The sequence below is a fragment of the Megascapheus bottae genome, chromosome 24, assembly GCF_031878675.1.
Source record: "Megascapheus bottae isolate mThoBot1 chromosome 24, mThoBot2.hap1, whole genome shotgun sequence".
NCBI classification, from domain to species: domain Eukaryota; kingdom Metazoa; phylum Chordata; class Mammalia; order Rodentia; family Geomyidae; genus Megascapheus; species Megascapheus bottae.
In genome coordinates, this window is record NC_143532.1 from 3,932,485 (window position 1) to 3,955,609 (window position 23,125).

The 23,125-nt window shown below is 58.6% G+C and overlaps 1 protein-coding gene across 1 annotated transcript in view; it reads right to left on the reverse strand.

The window, feature by feature from the left end:
- Positions 1-272: 272 nt before the first annotated feature.
- Positions 273-23,125, reverse strand: part of Cmip (c-Maf inducing protein) — a 146,289-nt gene continuing 123,436 nt past the window's right edge. Inside the window, exons 6-21 of the mRNA XM_090357223.1 lie at positions 22,047-22,109; positions 20,819-20,899; positions 19,429-19,532; positions 18,736-18,840; positions 13,928-14,281; positions 10,213-10,278; positions 8,637-8,663; positions 8,324-8,372; positions 6,527-6,634; positions 4,740-4,856; positions 3,261-3,401; positions 2,966-3,013; positions 2,212-2,358; positions 1,818-1,923; positions 1,347-1,417; positions 273-940 (exon numbers count right to left, since the gene is read on the reverse strand). Coding sequence (XP_090213349.1) covers positions 887-940; positions 1,347-1,417; positions 1,818-1,923; positions 2,212-2,358; positions 2,966-3,013; positions 3,261-3,401; positions 4,740-4,856; positions 6,527-6,634; positions 8,324-8,372; positions 8,637-8,663; positions 10,213-10,278; positions 13,928-14,281; positions 18,736-18,840; positions 19,429-19,532; positions 20,819-20,899; positions 22,047-22,109 — 1,641 coding nt within the window. The 3' untranslated portion in view covers positions 273-886. The remainder of the gene's footprint in view (positions 941-1,346; positions 1,418-1,817; positions 1,924-2,211; positions 2,359-2,965; positions 3,014-3,260; positions 3,402-4,739; positions 4,857-6,526; positions 6,635-8,323; positions 8,373-8,636; positions 8,664-10,212; positions 10,279-13,927; positions 14,282-18,735; positions 18,841-19,428; positions 19,533-20,818; positions 20,900-22,046; positions 22,110-23,125) is intronic.

Consider the following 23,125-nt stretch of genomic DNA (forward strand, 5'->3'; position numbering starts at 1 on the left):
CTCTACAGGGGCAGACGGGTGAGGGGTCGCGCCCCCTTCCAAATCTATAAACGGGGAGAGGAGAAGAGTCTGGGTCTTAGAGGAGCAAGTTACAGTATAGGAACCCCATTTCCTTCCTCCCCCCAAGCCTGACCCCACCATTGAGGAAGGTGGGAACATTTAGAAATCAGAAATATACAGCGGTAGGTGGATGGACAGACCAACGGGTAAGCATTAGCATACAGAATCATTACGAAAAAGCAATTCATTTTCCAAGGAGGGACTTTTGTTGGTTTTTCTTTTTCTTTTTTTTTTTTATCTGTTTCCTTTAAAAAAATAACAATAACACTAGCACTAACCCGACAGCTGACTGGTTCATACAGTACTACAGGCTGGGGAGGGGGGGGGCGAAGACTTCATAAATAACAGCAGGTCCCAGACCTGCAATTTGCCAACATTTCTTAAATAGGTGCATTATTTAAATCTTATGTACAACAAGAACCACGTTGCATAGCAATGGCGAGGACACAGGACGTGGGAAATGGGCTGGGCTTTTCGCCCCCAAAGGTGGGGTGACCTCAGCTCAGCTTGTCGCCTCCAGGAGGTCAGCACCCCCCCTGGGGCCGAGATGGCATGGGGGTGGCGAGACCCTCCCACAGAGCATTGAACACAAAGGCGAAGGAAATCCACACAGGGGCCCTGCCCTCCCCCCTCCCGAGCCACCAAGTCCACTTTCCATCAGGTCAGAGGTTCCAATCATGAAGCTAAAAGAACTAGGCGGGGGCTGGGCGCGGCAGACCCCTCCCCTCCCCATCTAGCCCACAGCCGGTGCTGAGTGTGTGCCCAGGACCGCTGCTCTACAGCTATCCGAGTCCACGGCTGGCGCCATCCCACGAGGGCCGGGCCTTCACCAGGCTTCGGTGTAGCGGACGTCCACCTCTTTCAGGTTTGGGAGCTTGGCCTGTGGATAACCAGAGGGGCCTCACCATAAACCCCCTCCCACCCAAGTGCATCCCCTGGACCCAGGCCCGCCAACAAAGCTACCTGGGCAGCCTGCTAGGCTCTGGACTTGTCCCGAGTCCTGTGACCCACAGGGCTTCTTGGCTGATGCCCGTGGCAATGGCCCCAGCCCACCCAGCTCTGTGGTCCCAGAATCTCTGTCGTTCCCTCTGGGGACCCCTGGCTTCTCGCCTTCACACAGGCCTTTTCTTCCGTGGGAAGGGCCCTGGCCATTGAGTGTCACTCGGGTCCTCACCGCTTCACCTGCCAACGTCCCGCCAGCCTGCTCCCTTCTCCGCTGCTCTCCACCTTGAGCAGCCCCAGGGAAGCCCCATGCACACCGCTGTGGGTGGGGAGGAAGGACTCACCTTCAGGTCCTCATAGGTGTCCGCGGACAGCTTGGTGCTGTTCATGTTCAAGCTGCAGAGACTCTTCATGGCTGAGCAAAGACAGACAGACAGACAGACAGAGCCAGTGAGCCAGTGCCAGCTGCTGCTGCAGACTACCTGCAGGCCCCGGTGGAGGGGAGAGGGAGGGTGGGGGGAACTAGGCCTTGGTACCCTACACTCCGTGGGGCCCTTCTCTTCTGATGGCAAAACCTTGCCACACACCTGCCCTCAGCCAACCCCGCTCTGCTTCAGGGACCAGAATGGCCCCTCCTGTTCCGCCACATCTTAGACTCTGCCTTCCTCAACCAAGAACCTGGCTTGGACAAATGTCCGCTCTGCCAGAGGGCCCAGGCTGGGCTCGCAGGCTCGAGCCGGCTCAGACTCCCTTTGTCTCTAGGCTGGGCGCTCCCCCCCCCCCCCCCCCGTGCCTGGCTGCAGCCGGGTACTCACAGCTGAGGGCCAGCAGCCCGGCGTCGGTGACGGGCGTCTCGCACAGGTTCAGCACCTGGAGCATGGTGAGGTGTTCCGACAGGAGCCGCAGGCCGGCATCGCCAAACTGTGGGAAACAGAGAGCTTCAGCCTCTCCAGCGCCTCCCTGGGAGCCCAGGGACCTCGGGTTCAGGGGCCTCCAGGCACCAGTTTCCGGGGGGCCGGCTGCTGGGGCAGAGCTCTCCTTCTGGGGATGGCAAGGCAGGCAGTGAGGGCAGCCCGCAGCCACTGGCACCGTTTGTGCGCCCCACCTGCCTGCTCCACCTCTAGCTGGGCTTCTCCCCAACCGCAGGGAGTGGGCACGGACGCCCGTGTGGAGGGGGGCAGAGAGGACATGCGGGGGGGGGGGAGGCACCTGCGTGGACCACAGGTTGAGCTGCTTGAGGGAGGGCAGCTTGATGAGGTGCTCGGCGCAGGCACTGGTGACGTTGGTGAAGGCCAGGCTCAGGTTCTCGAGGTTTCCGAAGGAGCCGGAGCTCAGCAGGCGGGCCAGGTCCGCGTCCTGCAGGGCGGGGCGGGGCAGGGCTCAGGGCAAGCCGGGTGTCTGGAACCCATATTCCAGCAACCCTCCTTTTCCTGCCACTCCACACTGGTTTCAGACTGGGACCTCATCCCCGAGTTGCTGGGATGACAGGCACGAGCCAGGCCCACTCAGCTGCTCCTGAGTTGTAGCTGCCACCTGGTGGCCCTGGACGATGGCTGCAGGCCGGAGGCAGAGTGGAAGGAAGGAAGAGCACCTGCTCCTCCACCTCCTACTCCCACCTGCTGGCTGGACCTCGTGGTGCCCTGTCTTGGCCTTGTCTCCTTGCCTAGAACCCGCAGTTCCGCCAGCGATAACGAGGAGGGGCCGACAAGATCCGTAAAAACCCTGGGACTCCCTAGGGAAGCGCCTACCCCACCTCAGTCCACATCCGCCATGACTCTAACAGTGACGGGCGGCCTGCCACGGGCCACTGCTGTGTGTTTGGCGCTGGACACTGAGCCCGGGGCCTCACACGTGCGAAGCTGGGGTCCACCCCAACCCACCGCCACAGCCCCACCTGCCAGCTTCATCGCCTGTTCCCCAGTTCTCCCTGCTCTTTCCACACACCTCCGGGCCCAGGGCTTACCGTGGACTTGGAGGGCAGTGTCAGCCTAGTGGGCCCGCCTTTCCTTTGCTGCAAGGAAAGCAGACAGGTTAGGAGGCGAGACCTTGCCCTCCTGTCACTCCTGTCCCTCCCGCCCCGCCTCCCCTGGCTGCTCTGGGCGGTCGGAAGCGACAGGCAGCAGAGCGGAGCCTGTGTGCACTGTGTGTGCTGCTGCGCCTCCGCAGAGGCATGGGTGCAGCATCAAGGCCTCAGCAAATGCCTGGGGTGGGGTGGGACGGGCGCTGGCGGGAGGGGGCAGGCGGGGTGGGCGGCTCACCAGCTCCTTGAGCTCCCGCTGGCGGTCGCACAGCTGCTCGTACATGCGCTTCCCCACGTCCGTGCTCTCCAGCGTGGAGATGATCTGCAGCTGCGTGTCCTTGTTGTCGATGATATTGTATTCCAGCATCAAGCAGAGGATCTGCGCGAGCCATACGCAGGTCACAGGGGCGGCCCCGGACGGCACCCCAAGGTCTCACTGGGAATGGGCGCCCCCACTCTTCTGGACAAGGCAGCGAGGCCTCCCCGCGCCCCAGGCTCCCGGGGCCCTGCGCCTGTCAGGAGGTACAGGCTGCCTGGGGGCCCGGGCAGCTGCCCGTGTTAGCTTGGATGCCGGTCAGCCCTGCTCCCACGATCCCCCCAGGACTGCCACGGGGCGGGTCCAGCTTGGCAGCACCTCTCCCCTGCTAACCCCAATCCAGCACCAGAGCCAGGCCAAGCCAGCGCCTCGAGCACCAACAGACTCAAAGCACCTCCATCATGGCCACTCCTCTCCTCCAGGTCTAGCATTTCCGCCACCCTGACCTCCAACAAGCTTCTCCCAGTCACAGGGCCTTGGTATGTGCTACCTCCAGGCTTCGGATGCTCCCTTCCTGCTTCCCTAACTGACGGGTCTTCCCTGGGAAGCACGGCGTTTCACAGCACCATGCCTGCAGCTTGTTTCCTCAATAGAGGCAAGAGCAGTTTCCCCACTGATGAGCAGTTTGGTGATGTGGTACTTGAACTCAGAGCCTGGGTGCCTTCCCTTAACTTTTGCCTTCAAGGCTGGCACCCAACCACCTGAGCCTTACCTCCACTTCCAGGTAAGTCTCAAAGACTTGCCCGCCAGTTGAACCACAGTTGAACCACAGTCCTCAGATCTCAGGCCCCTGAATGGCTGGGATTACAGGCCTGAGCTACTGGTGCCTGGCTACTCACTTCTAAAAGGCAGAATGATGTCACCTGACTTCCTGGCTAAGGTGGAAGGCAACACTGGCTTCTGCCTTCCCTCTCAGAAGGCGGGGGACTCGAGCTATGGCAGGCAAGCAGAAGGGGGAGATGGAGCAGCATGTGGTGACAGGCCTTTGGACATGGGTGGCCCAGGTCACAGGTGAAAACAGGCCTGGAGCCCCCGCCTTTCCAGCACCCCAGCTGGGTGTGCTCTCAGACTGGCAGGAGAGGTCTTTGGGAGGGCCCTCACCTCCTCACCCACCCGTGAGTCAGCTGAACATCAAGTAAGAACTCCGGGGCCCAGTATCCTGGTCCTGTGCACAGCTGGCGAGTGTTCTAGCACATACCCCGCCTGGCCCAGGCCCAGGGACCCCCCCAGCGTCCCTCCAACACGCGGGTCACAGCCAAGATGGAGAAGCTGACAAAGGTGCCAGTGGGCTCAAGAGGGCTGGGCCAGCCCCTCGCCTCCACCACGGTCTAGGGTTCCCTGGCCTGGCCAGCCCCTCGCCTCCACCACAGTTTGGGGCCCCTGGCCCGGCCTGCCCCTCACCTCCACCATGGTCTGGTTCCCCCGCAGCGCCAGGAGCATGCACGGGCCCAGCTTGTTTTCCGCCAGGGACAGCAGGAATTTTTTGGTCTTGTAACAGGAGCCCATAAGGATGTGCACCTATGAGGCAAGAGGGGCCGGGTGAGGATGGGGGGCGGGGGGCAGGGCGTGGCTGTGTGTGTGCGTGTGAGGCAGTGATCTTCAGAGTGACGAGGCCTTCCGTGACCACCAGACCCTCTGTGGCAGTGCAGAGACACCTTCCCCACGTGGACAACCCTTGAGAACATTCTGCCCAGTGACAGGACACCAATGTCATGATCCCTGCCGGGGGTGGCTGTGCTTGGTGGACTCTGAGGTGACGCTGGGATGGTTCTACAGACGGTGGTGGTGGGGACAGCTGCACAGCTATCACTGTACTAAGAGTCACCAAGTTGAGCGTTTACAAGTGACTAGAATGGCAACTTTTATGTGACAGCTCCCGGCCCAGGCGCTCTGTGGGCTCTAGAGGGCATTTTCCTAGATTGCTTACTCTACAACCCAAGACCTGGCAAGCCTGCTCCCTCCCGGGCTTGTCCAGGGACAGGAGGAGTGTCTTTCTTTCTGGAATGTGGAGGGTGGGGAGTCTAGGGAAAGGGGACCTGCTCTCAGAGCTGGGGAGACCTCCTCCCCCCACGATACCACACGCCCTTGTGTGGTCCAGGCCCACTTCCTCATCACGAGTCTCCATGGAAACAACACATCTCCATCTCCATGGAAACAACACCTCTCCAGCCCGGTGGCTGCTGCTTCCTTCCCTGGTGATATTTCTTTCCACTCCATCATTAACAGCCCTGGCGTACAAACGGAATCTCTCAAGCTGGGAGGCTGCCAGCTCTTGAGCGCTTACAGCAAGTCCCTGCCTGGAGGGGCAGGGGACTGGGGGACTGCTGGGTGTTGTCATGGTAAAATGGTGACATCAGAGGAGAGGTGGTCTAAGTGCTTGGGGGAGGGGTACACAGGACACTGAGGCAGCAGGAGCCCTGTGGCAGCAGGTGAGGGGTGCTGAGAGAGAGTGGAAAAAAGACCTGGAAGCCTTCTAAGAGGAGGTCCAGAGACAGAGCCTCAGTTTGTTATGACTGCACAAAGACCTTCCCTAAACACACGATGGTGACAGTGGAGATGATGTGTAGATTGAGACCAATTCCCAGAATTGAAGCACCAACCAACCCTGAAGCCAGCAGCTTCCCAGAACAGAGAGGCAGAGGAAGCTTCTAGAAGGAAACGCCCAAGCTGGGGACTCTGGAGCCCACAAATGGGCCAGCACAGAACTGTACCCCTGCTGCTGTGTGAAATTACTGTGGTTCCCTTGAAGGGTCAACTCTGTCCCCTGAGGTCCTGATGAGGAAACTGATGCCTGGAGAGGCAGGTGACCAGCTGGGGGGGAGGGGAGGGACAGCTGGCGAGAGGCCGGGCTATGACCGGAGCCCAGGTGGGGCTGAAGGGACCTCACCGCAAGAATGGAGCAGGCGGGGGGCTCTGCAGGGCCTTCAAGAACCCCAGCAGAGTGCTAGACTTAAACCTGTGCACAAAGCACCACCGAGACAAGTGACCATGGTCCCTGGTGGGTAGCGCGGCCTCCAGCTGCCTCGTCTGTGAAATGGGGGTCAGAAGTGCCCTCGGCTCCTGGAGCAGAGGGGTCCGGGGACAGGAACGGCCCTCTGTGACCTGCGCCTCTGGGGAGGGAGGAGGTCTGCAGGCAGACACAGTGGCGGGGCCCTGTGCTGCAGGGGAAGAGGGCCCGCTCTGCATACCATGCTGGCAAACAGCTCCCCGTCGTCGTCACAGGCCACCCCGCCGGGGCTGTAGAGCTGGAACCAGCCATCCTTGCCGGCCCGCACGCTCAGCAGGCATGAATGGACCTGTCGGACAGAGATGCGACCTGGTGACACAGTGACCCAAAATCTGCACAGGAAAAGGTCGGCCAGCCAGGCAGTCAGGAGCGTATTTAATGCTGCTTGGCCCCTGGGACTCCAGTCTCTAAAATTCTCTGGGGGTAAACGGGAGCTTCCCCCACCCCACCACGTTCCAGTGGCTCCCGGCATGGCAGCCAGGTGCTCTGGCTGTGTCAGGCAAACCTCTGCCTCTTGCCCTGCTTCCCACAGCACCCGCCTAGGCAGGCCCCTCTCCTCAGCTCTGACGACCAACGTGCAACACTGCACACAGCTGCTGGTTGAGGATGAGTCTCAGGTTTTTTGTTTACATTGGCCTCAAACCACAATCCTTCTAATCTGTGCCTCCCAAGCCGCTGGGATCACCAGCATGAAACACTGTGTCCAGCAGGCAGGGCTGTTCTATTTCCCAGTGACCCGAAGACCAGCCAATGCCAACACACACCCTCCCTCCCAGAAGCAAGGACTCGGCAAATCCGGCAGAGAACGTAAGAGAACAATTCCACCTTCACGGAGGAGGAGGAGGAGGAGGAGGAGGAGGAGGAGGAGGAGGAGGAGGAGGAGGAGGAGGAGGAGGAGGAAGAGGAGAAGGAGAAGAAGGAGGAGGAGGAGGGAGGAAAACAGGAAGAAGGGCCAGGAGGAGGATGGGGACCAGGTGCCACAGAGGACGGCTTGTCCTTCCTAACGCTGTTCCCTGGGGACTCATGCGTGCGTGCGTGCGTGCGTGCGTGCGTGCGTGCGTGCGTGCGTGCGTGCGTGCGTGCCCGGCTCTGAAGCATCTCTGTTCTGGGAAGCTGCTGGCCCCACTTACGCTCCCTACTTCAAGGTTTGTTGGTGCTTGAGTTCTGAGAATCTATCTGCACCATGTGGTAAGGAATGGCGGACCATGGCTGGAGCCCAACCTTCCAGTGCCTTTCCGTCATACAGAACACTGCTTTTGGAACCAGTGTGAGAACCGTGATGTTCCAGATCCTTCTAGAAGTAAGCTTTTCGGTGTGGCTTTAGAGCCCCTGTGAGAACCATAAGGCAATCCTGTTCAAAACAGAGTCCTGGCCAGCTGGAGAGGCCCCATGACCTGGACTGCGCAGGGGTGAGGAGGGCCTGCCTTGCAGACATGCCCCTGAACGCTGGTGCTGCACTTGCTGGGGCGCCCCGGCCTGGGCTGTGAGGGCACAGGGCTGCACTGCGCTGCCTGTGAGGTCTGCACTCAGCCTGGGCTGCGGGCCACCAGGCAGCCTCAGATGGCAGCGAGCTTCCACTTCCTCACTTCTGACAGAAGAGGGGGTCCAGTCAGGAAGAACCCACTCACGGGCTGCTTGTGAGGGGACCGGGGAACACGCCCAGGCCCACACAGGAGGGCCAGGCCGAGAGCACCTCCGTCCTGCCTTCAGGAGCCGACTTCCGATAGGCAGCGTGGCTCCTCGTCACCTCAGAAGCCGCAGCCAGTGGCTCGTGCCTCTGATCCTAGCCATGCAGGAGACTGAGAGCTGAGGAGCGTGGTTTCAGGCCAGCCTAGACAATCTCTACCATCCGTGGGCTCAGGTGGTAAAGTGCCAGCTTTGAGTAAAAGAGGACAGGGAGAGCACAAGGCCCTGAGTTCAAGTGCCAGTGACTGCACCAAAAACAACAGAAGAAAATTAAAAAACGACCAGGGCTCACCTCCTGTCGTGGGTCTTCTGCAAACCTCTGAATCACATACTTCAGCTCCCTGGAAGAGAGGAGGGCAGAGCCATCACAGGCCTGGGTATGTGCTGAAGGCCCAAGGCACGTGGCCAGACAGGCCCAACAACAATTGGTGCTTCCCGGGGCCGCCTGGCCTGGCCTGGCCATGCGTTTGGGGTGGGGGTGGAGGTGAGAGCTCAGACGGGAGCCCACAGTACACATGGCCCCGAGAACAAACTGGAAGGAGGGTGACTTCGTGGTGGGGACAGTAGGGACAGGGGAGGGTGGAGGGTGTGGCCTCAATACTCACTTTGTGAACTTTTCGTGTGCAAGAGCTCTGCATAGAAACAAAGGGAAAAGGCAGTTAGGGGGCCTGTGCAAGGTTCCAGGTTCCTCCAGGGATGTCTAGACTCTATGTCTGATTTGAAGAACGAAGGAGAAGTGGAGAATGAAACGCGGACACATGTGTCCCCAGTCTAAGCTCAAGACAAAGGTCTCCTTTGGTGCAGGGAGGGCTGTGGCAACATAACCACACGGAGCCCCTACAGCCCAGAGCCACGGCGGGGCCACACCTGTCAACACAGCAGTGCCAACCTGTGTGTGATGCACTGGGACCCATGGGGGCCCCCGGGACCCAGGTGTTTGTTAATTGCTCCACAATTAAGGCACGGCCACACTCGTGACTGGTGCACATCAGCAGGCGACGAGGGACCATTCTTCCAAGAGCCCTGCATCAGGGGCCCTGTCAAGTGCATCGGGCCTGTGATACCGCAGCCCGGGCGACACAGAAGCGGCTCTCAGGAGTCAGATTTCTCCAGTCTCCAGTCCTGGGGGCCCCCAGGGAACCGGCCGGGCCAGCAAATGGGGCAATTACTGGGTGTAATGCCCTCCTCGGAGGGCCCACATTTCATAAACACAGGCTTGTTAGTGGGCTCCGGAGAGAGCCTGGAGCTGCCTCCTGGGGCCCGGCTTCTTCCAATCTATCAAAACACAGACCCAGAGGCATCGAGGCAGTTACTCAGACAAAGCCCTTCTCAGGCCATTACTCACCACTCCTGCTCTCTGCGCCTGTGATAAACTCAATATTGGGACGAAGGCCAGCAAGAGGGAGACCGAGGGTCCATTTCTGGCCAGATCCAAAGTGGAACATGAACAAATGATGGCAGTAAGTGCAGTAAAAGCTTTCAGCACTTCACCGCCCAGCATGGCTAATGACTCCACATCTATTATGGTGGGGGTTTTTTTGACACCAGCTTGGGGCTGGCCTGCAAACTCCACATCCTCCCTCCGCAGCCTTCCAGATGCTGGGACTAGGAGTGTACACTACTATACCCAATGCATTAGCTTTTCTTTTTGGTCGGTTGTGAGGCCTGGGCGTCGTCCCTGAGCGCTTCGGCTCAAGGCTAGTGGCTTCCCACGTTGAGCCACAGAGCCAATTCCTGTTTTCTTGGTTATTTGGAGATGAAGAGTGCCACGGACTTCCACGCCCAGTCTAGTTTTGAACTACAATCCTCAGATCTCAGCCTCCTCAGTATCTAGCTAGGATTACAACAGTGAGCCACCTGACTGCATTTTTTTTAACTGCCCTCCTGGGAGACAAGGGGGACAAGTATTCTTGTTCCCTGCTGAGGCATATTTAAGACTGCACATCAGTCGTGGCCATCGGTCAGGGCTGGGCGTGGAGGCCTTGCTGCCTTTGGGGCTCAGTGCGCCCTGGGTCCCTTAAAGGAGGCCTGTGTGGACCCTGCTTTCCCAGGGGCCCCACAGCCAGGCCACAGCTCCCATCTGTTGGCTATGGCTTGTGGTGTCTCCCCACGGCCACCTGATGTGTCTCCTGAATTGCTGCCCCTGCTAGGGAGGCCCTTCCAAGAGGGAGGAGGACTTACTCTTTGGGGAATGGAATGGGTTGAAGCAAGCTGGCTAGAGACGGTCTCCAGTCATCGTAGTCAGACCTAGAATGAAAAAGGGTGGCCGTGAGGGGTGGTCAGCCAGGGAGAGCTACCCACAAATGAAGAGCCTGGGGGAGTCACACGGAGGCTCTGCCCCCACTCACCAGGCAGCCACGCTCTCAAGACATCCTGCACATAGGATGCCAACGACGGCTCAGAGAAGCCCCGTGGTCTGCATTTGAGCTGCCTCCCCCAGCACCCGCACTCCTGCACCGTCACCCCGTAACACTGCCTCGCCCATAGGCTCCCAATCTTTCTGGCCCTGGGGCTTTGGCTGACGTAGCAATGCTGATGTGGTTGGTCCCTGGCCAAGCCTGACACCCCCAGGACCCTCAGGCACGGAGCGATGACTGGCCACCCCCTCACTTTCATCTGTCCCCAGCATTCAGCTCCCCAGTGTCTTTCCCCACTCCCGCCCAGGGAGGGGCTCGGCCTCATCTAGGCAGCCCCATGCTGGATGCCGGCCCGGTAGGTGGCTGGTGCTTAGGGAGAGGGCTACAGAATCACAGCCCGGAGGCCAGAGGCGGCCCAGGGCAGTGTCAGGCACAGCCCAAGAGGGGGCTGCCAGCCTGCCACCCCTGGGCAGGACAGGGCTGGCACGAGGGCGGATCTGTCTAGTGTTGTGGAGGGTGGACTCTAGGTCCTGGGACCAAGCCTCCTTTACACCCTACGTTTCACAATCTCCACCATCCTCTTCCTAACTCTCCCCTGACTTTTATGTGACTGAATACTTCTGACAGTCTGTCCATCTATGCTCCCTGCTGTAGATAACCCCAGAGTGAGGGGCTTGCCCCACCGACCTTCCTCCCCAAGAACCCACAAGGAATGGCAGCCTCCAGGGCACAGGCTGTACTCTGGATGGTTCTGAGGAAAGGCTCAGAGGCTGAATGCAGGGAAAGAATTGCCAGGAAAGCCTAGTGGCCTGAGATAAGTTATAAGAATGATATACACCAACGTCAACTAAGCACGTGCCACGGCCTGAGATAAGTTATAAGAATGATATAAACCAACGTCAACTAAGCACGTGCCATGCTAGGCACTGGGTGTGTGAGGAGAGTGGGTATCAGAAGGCGTCCACCCAGGCAGTGGGCAGGCACAGGGGCAGGACAGGCCGCGGGGCTGCCTGCTGACCAGACGTCCAGGGTGCATCTGTGTCATTACCATCTGTTTTCACCACTAGCTTGTCCACTAAATGATCTGTTCCTCTTTTTCCCTATCTGTAACTGATTTGTAGAGATCCGGAAAACCCTCCATGGCCCTAGTGCTTGGTGTGTGCCTTACTGTAAGACAGGTCAGCTGGATGCCACTTTATAGCCACAACCCGGAAGCCAGGGATCTGAGCCCCCCAAGGTGTCATTTAAAACCCAGTTGTGACACACGAGCAGCAGAGCTGGAAGTGTCATGCCCCCACATGTGCCTGCTTCGAGACTCTGGGGACCTAGGGGCTGTGGGCCGCTGGGAGCTTGAGTATTTATTTAGCCCGGCTGCTGGCCAGGTGCAGGTGTGCGACATGCGGGATGAGTGTGGACAGGTGGAGAGGACACACCATGAGGACTCCATGCCTGCTCTGGCTGGTCCCCCGCCTGGCCCGGGGGGCTGAAGGCGTCGATTTCCCAAGACCGTAGCGCCTCTCCACAGAGGATATGGGTGCCAAGCCACTGAGTTCACCTCCCACACGTTCTCCCAGCAGGTGCAGCTCCTGGCCCAGCCATGGGCTCTATACAATTCACTCTGACGGACATCCGGGGCCCAGTGCTCTCCCCATCGCTGTGCTCTGAGCAAAGAGCCAGGAATGCTGCCTACAGCCATGCAGGAGGTCAGTCACACGGCCACCACTCAACACTCACATGGAACCTTCTAGCAATCCACACGTACACGACCACCATCCTCCAAATGCTGCTGTTAAATCAACGTCTCGCACTCAGCACTGTCTTAGGACAGGAAACACACCTGCAGTCATCACTGTCACCTTGCACGGAGGTGGGGGGGAAGATACGCCTTGTTAGGTCAAGCCTAACATGCCTGAGTATACGAAAGAAGCTTCTGGCATGTTCACACCCACTCTGCAGAGAGGACTGGCACTGGGTGTGAACTGCTGCTCTGAGTGGGGGTCAACCCCATGCCACCCTGGCCAGGGGCCATGTGGTTGCCTGACGGCGCTGGGCTCCATCTGGCCGTGCCGCATGGTGTAGGACAGGTGGGTCTGGCCACCCAGCACGAGGAACACAGCCTGCATTCCTGAGCGTGTCTGTGAAGGGGGGAAGCCTGCAACTCTGTGATGACGGCAAGAAGGGTGTCAACTGTGTGACGGATGACATGCAAACCTGGGGCACAGGGAATTGGAGGTCAGGATGGACAGCCTGGGCACAGGCCTACGTGGGGTGGAGTCGGGGCACAGGGGGAGCTCTGAGAACCAGCACTTGTTCATGGGGCTGTGGCCCATACCATAGATAAGGCCAGACAACTCCCTGCCTTGAGGAAACTCAGAGCCAAGCAAGTTTCTAATCTGTCCGAGCTGGCCAGGGAACCCCGGCCCCACGGACAGCACCCGAGTGTGTCAGGGGGCAGGACGGCACCTGACACACCTCGACCCCTGAAGCCCAGCTGACTGCACCTAATCCCCATGGGAGTGCCAGGTCTGATTCCCTCCCTCCCCACTTCGTCAGCAGCTGAGGCATGGGGACGGGGAGGGACAGGCAAAGCACTGAGCCCAGAGTGGTTCTGCTCTGCCCAGGGCAGACCACAAGCTCATCTCCCCCCCTGCCTCTGCAGGGCCTCGGTCAGGGCCATTAGAATCACATTCTGGAGAGGAAGCCCTCCACACAAGGTTCATGCACACACACAATTTCTCAGGACAACTGGAAACACAAATGCATTCAACACAGGGCACACACCACACCACAAATATACACGGGGAAATATGTGCACACTCCATTTTTGTGGCAGAAGTCATGTGTGTGCACACACACATATACACACACCCCTGCAGGTGCCTACACACCCCACCTGTGGACTTGCCACACATATACACACACTGGAGCCTACACACAGCCCACACAGCCACAAGCTTGGAGCAAACCTGCATGTACAGCAGAATGTGCAGAAATCTTAAGACAATGGGTACCCACAGCTCCTGCACACCCAGACATGTGCATACTAGCATATATAATGCTTGTATAGGCAGCTGTATGTGTGCCCAGACCCTGAAACCCAAGGCACAAGCCAATATGCCTGCACACTCATTCTTCCACTTGTGTACACGTCCACATATCCAACTTTGTGTGTGTGTGTGTGGGGGGGGGGTTGTCATGGGGCTTGAACTCAGGGCCTGGGCACTAGCTCTGGGCTGTTTTGCTCAAGACTAGCATAGCACTCTACCACTGTGAAACATGGCAGCACTTCTGGTTTTCTGGTGGTTCACTGGAGGCAAGGGGCCCAGGGCCTTTTGAACTATGATCCTCACATCTCAGCCTCATGAGGAGCTAGGGATTCAGGCGTGAACCGCTAGTGGCCCCACACGCTCACCTGCAGTGTGTAAACTCACTACATGCCCTTCTGCCATGCCCACCTCCACGTGCACTAATCCAGCCAGGGACGTGGGGGCACGCGGCCCCTTCCCCAGCGCTGGCTCGCGGGGAGGCCGGGCACTCACAGCAGCTTGAGGATCTCCACGTAGCAGCCGAGGGTGCGGTCGGCCTGCGGGCCCAGCTCGATGCTCATGGTGCTGCACGCGGGGCTGACCATGAGGCAGTCGATGAGGTTGGGCTCGCTGTCGTTGCCCGCGCTGGCCGTCAGCGCCGGCTTGGCAGTGCTGGTACGTTCCACCTCCACGTGGATCTCGCTGGAGGCCACGACCACCGACGAGATCCGCGCCTCGGACAGCGTGGCTTCCTGAGACACCAGGTCCGGACTGGGGTGCAGCAGGCGCAGAGGCAGGGTGGGCTTCCGGTCGCACGGCTGCTGGCAGCCATTCCGGATCTCCTTCAGGCTCGGGGAGTTGTCGCGGCTGGGAAGGGAGAGGGCGGTCAGAGGTGGGGCTCCGTCACCAGAAAGGCCGCGAAGTGGAGCCTGGGCGGCTCACGCCTGAACCCCTAGCTACTCAGGAGGCTGAGATCTGAGGACTGTGGTTCAAAGCCTGCACAAGTCCATGAGAATCTTATCTCCAATTAACCACCAAAAAGCTAGACATGAAGTCGTGGTTCAAGTGGCAGAGTATCAGCTTCTAATGAAAACACTAAAGGGCAGTGCTCAAGCTGAGTTCTAGCCCCAGTATCAGCAAAAGAAAGACATGAGAGAACGAGAGAGAAAGAAAGAGAAAAAGAAAGAGAACGAAAGGAAGGAAAAGAAAAAGAAAGGAGAAAAGCCATTGAATCATGGATCCTCAGGCTCAGGCTGGCCCCGCCCCCCCTTGAGGCCACACACAGGGTCCCCAGACAGGCTGGACACAAGCACTTTACTGAGCCAGGCCTCCCGTGACTCGGGCTAATGTTCACAATCCCCGAACCCCATTATTCAAGGGGGGTGGGAGAGGCCTCGGTGCCTGTCCCTTCCCCTGAGCCTCCGGCAGCTGGAGGAGTGGCTCTTGCCCTGGTGTCAATCGATGGTAACTGGAGACAGGGCTCTTATGGCATCACGAAGGTCACAGACGTGTTAGAAGCACAGTGAAATGAGGCTTCTTCACGTGCACCCCACTGGTCAGCGGCAGGAGCCACGGGTTTCCTGGGTGAGCCACCAGCAGGCAGTTCTATGCTGTCATGTACATGAGGACAGTCACCGCCTCAAGCAGATGACAGGGACAGGGCACCAGGTGAAGAGGCCTGTCCTCAACCCTATCCACGGCTCAAGTCCACAGTGCTGGGTCTAAGGCCACATCTGCACAACCCCACCCTTTCCAGCACTGGGGTCTTCCCATCCGCAATGCCCCAGAAAGGCCCCTTGACCGCTTCTTCCTGCCACTGGCACGCCCCCTGGACGGCAGACCCCAACGCCCTGGAACCCACACACACAGCATCTCTGGGTGAGGCCTGATGGGAACCATTTCCAGGGGGCCAAGGCCGAGCACTGTGCTATGGTTGGAAGTTGTGGCCACCCAGGACTTCCCAGGCCATGAGTGTCCTCCGCCACGGAAGGGCGGCAGATACCCTGAGTGCAGAGGCACGTGATGGTCTCTGCAGCAGCTCCAGAGGCCATGTGCAAAGCCCTAGTCCACACACAGGGAGGGCCAAACTGGCCCACATCTGCCATCAGCCGGACCCATCAGCGGCCCACCAAGCCAGCTGAGAAAACACACTTTCAACCCTGCTGGGGACACAATCCACGCGCATGCAGAGCATCTCCCCAGGTGGAGGGCGGAGGGCGGGAAGCAGTGTGTGGTCTGGGGGGCGGGGCGCTGCACTGCCCCACTCCAGACCTCGCTTGCTTCCCAACCACCCACACTCCCCCCCTCCGCCCCCTCCCCCGGTTTGCCGCTGCTGTGTTTGGGAGAGGATCTCTCAAGGCTGCACTAACCTGGGTCAAGCTGTCTGTTCTTCTGCGTGTGAGTACACGGTGTGCTCACTGAGCACTGTGGAGGCCTGAGAACACTGTGGCTTTATCTGTGCGGGACTGACCAATGGGGCCAGGGGGCCCAAGCCTGGAACACCCCAGCAGCCCCTGGCTTCTTGAAGGACAGCAGGAGAAGGCAGCAGTATCAGCTGAGCCCTGACCTCCCGCAGGCCTACTTCCCAGCAACAGCCGGGGGAGGCCGTCCCTCCCTACTGAATCCCAGTGAGAACCCGCCAACGCCAGTGCAGCAGTGCAGCCCACTGGTGCAGCCCGGCTCTACCACTCGTGGTCCCCAGCCCGAGACTCGCATGCTAAACCTGAACTTGCTGGAGCCCTAAAAAGCCCGAGGAGCTCAGCTCTGCTGTCTCCCATGCCTAGGCCTGCTTCTCTTTCTGCTTCAGGATTTTGTTCTGCTCCTCCCGGACAGACCTCCTGACAGACCTCCTGACGAGGGAAGGGTGAAGACTCCCCAGCCAGGGTTCTGCTTGTCTCTGCTTTTACACAGGGTCTTGCTATGGAGCCCAGGTGGCCCAGAACTGGCTGTCTCTGCCTCAGACTCTGCTTGCTAGGACGACAGGCAGGTGCCACCATATCCAACTCTGAGGGTGGCAGGCCAGGTGCTTGAGACCCACAGGTGTAAAACAGCTTGTCTTCCCCGGGACTGCTGCGTGTACAGCTGCCTCTGGCTGGGTCACCCTCCCTGAAGATCCTTCTGAGCCTCCCACTAAGCGAGTTCTGGGCCGGGTCACCCCAATAAATCAGAATGGCAACAGGCAGGGCCCTGGCTTCTTCTTTTTTGTTCTAGAGCTGTACCCTGAGGTATGCTGGGAAGTGTTCTCCAGGGCAGGGACCGCCCAATTTTTGGTGCTTGCCAACGTCCTTGCTGTAAATACGCCCACCATCACTGACCTCCCACCTGACTGCGGGACAGGAAGAGCTGTGCTTCCCAAGACATCAAGGAGGCCAGCGAGCAAGGCGTGTGCGCCCGGCACTGCCGTGTGTGTGTGTGTGTGTGTGTGTGTGTGTGTGTGTGTGTGTGTGCGCGTGCGTGTGTGAGTGTGTGTGTGTGCGTGAAAGTGTATGTGTGTGTGCGAGTATGTGTGCGTGTGAGTATGTGTGCGTGTGAGTGTGTGCGTGTGTGCGTGTATGTGTTAGTGTGTGCGTGTGTGTAGGTGTGGCGGATTGCACATATCCCTTAGCCTGAGAAGCATCAGAGCGGACCTCAGGTTGGGCTCTGCTGGTGTCCTGTAATAACATTCCCAACTTTCCATCCTGAGCATGCCAGGGGCCGTCGGTGACACCAACACCTGGACATTGCTGGCGTCCCCCGGGAGACCTATAAGAACTCCCCGGGGCACCAGGAGTCCCAAAGCCCTACCCCACAACCCCACCAGAGGCACCGCTGCTCTGGCCTCCATTTTCTATCACCACACTTTAGTTTTCCTGTGACAAACTCCACAGAAGAGCTGGCAGCGTGGCTTAGGTGTTGTTTACCTGGAACGGCTCCCGTTCAAGTCCCAGTACCATAAGTGACACCATTTAAATCTGGCTAGCTTTACTCAGTGCTGTCTCTGTAACCACGCCTGGCTCACTGGCTGCTCCTTTGTGCTTCATATCACGTGTTCACTTTTTAGAGTTTATTTATCTGTTCTACGGCTGTGGGACGTATGACTTGCGGAAGGTTTTAGTTTGGGGCTATTAAAAGTAATGCTGCTATAAACACGCGTGTGCATGTTTATGACAAACAGACCAAAAGATACCCAGAGGCGGACATGTCAGGTCACTGGGTTCAGCAATCCACTTTTTTTTCAAACCTCCCCCCCGTGGCTCTAATTCACAGCCAGGGTGGGGATCTTGTGCCCAGCACATTATATACACACCTCGGGTCCTTCCATCCTTACCCTGAACCCCCCTCCCGCCCCTCACCTCCACAGGTCAGGGGCTGCCTTCAGCTTCACTGCTGGTCAGCAAGGGGACAGGAGCAAGGCCAGCATGGCGGACCGTGGGAGCAGGAGTGAGTGCTCCTAGCTTGGGTCCTCATCATCTCTGACCTTCCTGACCCTGGGGAGCCCTAGTCCAGGGCTCAGGCAGAGGGGTGCTGTGGAGGGAGCAGTGCCCCGCGCCTGCCCCTGAGGCACCCAGAGCACACGACGAGCCAGAAGCTGAGGAACTGGGGATGCGTGTCTGTGAGTGTGTGCACTGGCAGATACTCTAGCAGTGCCTGGGCAGTGTGGCCCTCCTGAGTTGTGCAGGAGTGCCACCGAGTCCTGCAGATCAGACTCCCAGTAACGCTAGGCCTCACTGTAGAGCTCCCCACAAACTGCTAGGTGACACCCTTCTGTACCCCGGGTGGCCCAAACCAGTGTTGGGTAAGCCACTTCCACCCCAAACTTCCTGAGCTGAAAGTTTGCCCTTGGGAACGACTCCCAGCCAAAGCCCTCTGCACCCTCTTCTGGGCCCTGTGTCCAGGGCTTAGCCTTTCACCCCCCTATCTTGCATGCTCCCAGTGACTGCTCTGCAGCTTTCTAGGGAAACCATGAGCCTGCAAGCGCTGGTGTTCCCCATGCACTGTCCTCAAGTAGAAGTCAGTTGCGCAGAACCTCGAGCCACACCCCGCAATCCCAGCGCCCCTGCCCAGTGCACTCACGTGTACCTGGACACCCCTATCTGCTCACAGCCCCAGTGTGGTGCCGCCCCCTTGTAGGAAGCCACAGTACTGGAGACTGCTTCCTGAGGCTCGAGCACAATTCAGTGGCTTCACTTCTGGTGCCCACCGGGGTTTTCTTCAACACCCAGGACTGAGCCCTGGGCCCTGAGACCAGCCTAGCCCAGACCCTGCCCAGAGGATATCCCCTAGGCGATGCGCCCATGACAGAACTTGGGACCCAACCCCCAGGCCCCCAGCCCAGTGCTGACCTGTTGATAAACTCTTCATAGCAGGAGTAGATGGCAGCCAAGCACACGGCCACCAGGTTGGGCAGGACCCGGGGGTGAGGGCAGTGACCCGTGGGGCCATGCATGCTGGAAAAGAGTAGAGTGTGATGAGAGGTCGTGCGCAGGGATGGTGGGAGTGAGAGGCGCCGTTCTGCCAGCATAGAATGGTGGCCCCTGGAACTCGCCGTGCCAGCCAGAGTGGCGACAACTGAGGGCAAGGCTCCCGGCTGTGGGTAGCAGGTCCAAGTGCCAGAGTGGCCTGAGAGCTCCCATCTGCCCTGGGGCTTCCCCGCTAACACGATCCCCTCTGCAATGGTGACACCAAAAATCTGCTTTCCTAGTCCAAAGGAAGATGCAGCCTCAGACCTTGGTCCTGGACTCTTCGTGCTGTGCCTGTTAGCCCGGGAGTCTGCTAGCACGGGGTCTAGGACAGTCACTCGGGCTGTGGCTGCCACTTGGGACCCCTGCACTGTCACGAAGGCCTGAGCTCAGGACGGCAGACCATAGCCCAGAGGTAGGAAGGGGCCATGTCCTCATGTGCCAGCATTTACAGTGGCCCCCAGCAGAGAGCCAAGGGAAGAGAATCAGTGCCTGCTCATGTCACCCAGACACAGGGCTCTTCAGGGGTGGGGGAAGGGGCCGGGGGAATTGGCTCAGGCCATGGCAGAAACCTACCTCTGAATGAATTTCTTGACCACCTCCATCCCCGCATTGAGCTCATTCAAGGCGAGGATGTACTCCTGAGTGAACAGCCTAAGACGTGGGCATTTGCCAAAGTCCTGTGGAGAGAGCAGAGGCTGTAAGCCGGACGTCCAGGGCCAGGGCAGCTAGGGGCCCACAGGGGTGTGGGATGCAGTCCTGCCTGGGGCCCGTGTGTGAGGTGGAGAAATACCAGCCGGGAGAGAGCACACCAGCTTCACCTTAAAGACAAACTGAGCCAAATGCTCCTGGCAACCAGGTGTCTTGGCCTGGCCCCCAAACTCTTCTAGAAAAGCCAGAGGTCAGCAAACGGGAAACTTCTTAGGCAGTGACCCGAGAACTTGTGGGTGCTCCTTCCTGTGAGCCACTGGACAGGGCAGTCAGTGCGGCTCAGAGAACCCTGGTGTGAGGCCATTACTCTGGAAAGGATGCTGGGCTTCCTGTGGGGGTGCATGGGGGCAGGGAACCCCTGCACCCTTGGGGCTCCAAATAAACTGAAAGAATATCTGGTATCTGGTGTTGTCAGCGGGACAGAAAGTGGCCCTCAAAAGGCACACGGGAGCCAGGCTCCCATTTAATCCTCGCTGCTCGGGAGGCTTGAGATGTGAGCGCTGCAATTTTGAAATCAGCCTGGCAGTGAGACTCTTGTCTCCATCAACCACCCCGAAAAGCTGCAAGTGAAGCTGTGGCTCAAGTGGTAGAACAGCAGCCTTGGGTGAAAAAGCCCAGCACTGAGTTCCCGTCTTAGTGTCAGTGCGTGTGTATGTGTGAGCACGTGTGCACATGCACACACTGGGGTCTGGGGTGAGCTAGCACAGGCCTGTGTATCCCAACACCCGAGAAGCGGAAGCAGGAGGATCGTGAGTTCCAGGCAAGCTTGAGATACATGACACAGGGGACATGAAAAGGTAGACAAGACAAAGGAAAGATGGCCAGGCAAGTACAGTGGGGGTGGGTGGAGGGGAGCAGCATGGGGGGGAGAGAAAGTGTGAAGTGGGTGTGGAGGGAGGACGGTGCGGAGGGAGGGCAGTGTGGAGGGAGAACTGGCAGGAAGCAGGGAGGAGGGACTGCAGTGATGGGGAGGGTGATGGTACTGTGGATGGCATGGCCCGAGACAAGGCAGCCAGCCTGGGAGGAAGAGGCTGAGTTAAGGGGCTCTGGCCAAGGACAAAGGGGCCCCTCCTGCTCCAGCAGAGTGGTGTCACCAGAGGTGACGTCTTCTCAGCTTCCAACAACCGCCCACGTCAGCAGGCAGAAGTGGGGAAGCAAGTGCTGAGTGCCTGGCCAGGGGCTGGGGGCTGGGCTGGTCCAGAGACGCGGGAAGGCAGGACGGCAGCCTGAGGCCGGCCCAGGGCCGGGTGCTCACCATGTTATGCTTGAGGATTCTCTGGACCACCGGAGTGAACACCTCGATGACCACCATGGACCGAGGTCGCTCTCTGCAGTGCTGGGAAGAGAGGGCTGTGGTCAGTGGGCGCAGGAACCTTGTCCCAGGGGACGGGCCTGCCCGGCCTGTCACTGAGGCCCCCACCGTGCTGCCCTGGACACGTGCCCGCCACAACAGCAGTGCAGGCCGCAGTGTTCCATGTCTCCTGTGCTCGGTGGTGACAGACCCTGACGCCCTAAACCTGTGCAACCTCCAGGGCCTGGCCTCCCTCAGAACGGCACCCACAGGGCAGCCAACTCTCAGCCAAACTGGGCTCTCAGAAGGCTCTCAGGCTTTGTGGTATCTGCATGTGTGTAATGAGGTGTCTTGGGAATATACCGAGTCTGAAGAAGGGACACTATTTTCACAGGGTTTCACACAGAGCCTGAGGGACGATTTTATAAACTGCATTTTCAATATGCCCATGTCTTTCCTGTGACCTGTTGTTGGTTGTGTTCATGTCAGCACTTGGAAGTCAGAACATTCTGGATTTTGGATTCAGTCCAGCAGGTGTAGAGGGGTGTGTGCTGGAAAAGGGCTGTGACAGAAAAGAAGGCTGCCTCCCTTTGATACCCACAGTGCTACGGGTTTGGGGCACTGAGGTCTCATTGCCAGGCGCCTGCTCTGCTGCTTTGTGATGGACATACTGCTCTGTGCCGCTGAGCTGGCTCCTGGCATAGTTGGGTATGTAGCATGTAAATTTTGCTGGAAAGGCTGGCACTGTGTCCCTGGGCATGATTCCCTGCCCCAAAGCTCCTCCAGGCTGACCTGGCACACTCTGCGAGCTTCTTCCATCCAGGGAAAGCCCTCAGCCAGGCCCCCTTTATGGGCCAGCCGGTGCTTGGAGAGCCTCGGCTAAGAATAACCCAGCTCTGACGTCAAAGGCCTAGAAAAATCAGCTGCAAACTGCCTCCTAAGATAACGAGGAATATTCCAAAGAAAAGGCAGGCAGTCCCCCTCCTCCTGCCCGGACCCTTGGTGGGCACCCTGCTCTCGAACCTGTCTAGCAGAGAGGGATGTGGAGTGAAAACAGTCGCCTGCAGAGCATCTACCTCTGAGACTGGAGGCCCAGGCTAGGGGCCCTGGGCTGCGTAACCTCCCCCCACCCTGCCCACCCTGAGTGTGGAGGGAGACCTCGTGCAACAGGCCCACGGTGACCCCACCATACCTTGCAAAAGAATTCACAGAGATCCGGCGGTGGGTGGTTGTTTTCCAGCAAAGGAGCAATGGCCTGAAAGACAAGGGATGGGAAGACATCAGCCCACAGGAAATGCACGCTGGGGGTTGGGTGGCGAGGGGCACAGGGCTGGCAGACGCAGGTGACTTAAGATGAAATACAGCCTTGTAGCATCCACAGTGATGTACGTACTTCCTGGGCATCCATCCAGAGCCTCAGAATGGCATCTCTGACTAAGACGGTGCAGCCTCATGACAAACACCGGGCTGCATTTGTGCGTGTGCGTGTGCACGCACGTGTGCACACGTGTGTGTGTGTGTGCCTGGTACTAAGGGCTGCCCCTGAGCTTTTTGGCTCAAGTCTGGCATTCCATCACTGGAGCTTTTGTTGTTGTTGTCTGTTGGTGGTTAACTGGTAGTAAGAATCTCATGGGGGGGGGGGGCAGGGAAGATGCTGTGTACTTTGTACTTTCCTGGCCAGGCTGGCATCAAATTGTGATCCTTGCTAGGTGAGTGTGGGTGATCTGTGCCCGTAATTCTAGCTATTCAAGAAGCTGAGATATGAGGACTGAGATCCAAAGCCAGCTCAGGCAGGGAACCAAAACAAGCCCCTAGAAGCAGAGCTGTGGCTCAAGTGGTAGAGCATGTCCACGCCCTGAGGTCAAGCCCCACGACTGGCATGTAACAAACAACCCCCCCTCAAAACAAACTGAAATCCTCAACTCTCAGCCTCCCGAGTAACTAGGATTACAGGAAATGCCTGCCAGGGCCCAGACAGCTCTCATTTTTTAAACTGGCTTTCACTCTAGACCCCTGGTCAAATCTCTAAAATGAAAAGTTCTTCTGTTCATTGTCCAGAGTGACCGGTCAGGTCTGAAGGAAACCCCTGCCTCACATGAAGCCTGAACCCCCACAGTGCCTGGCACCATGCTGGGGTTTGGATGACAGGCCTGCGCTGCCCAGAGCCACTGGTGGTTATCTACTGATTAGGATCATTGCCAAGAAAATGAAGAAGACCAAATCAAATTCCAGTGAAAAACTTGGTACAGAAAACCTCCCGAGCACCACTGG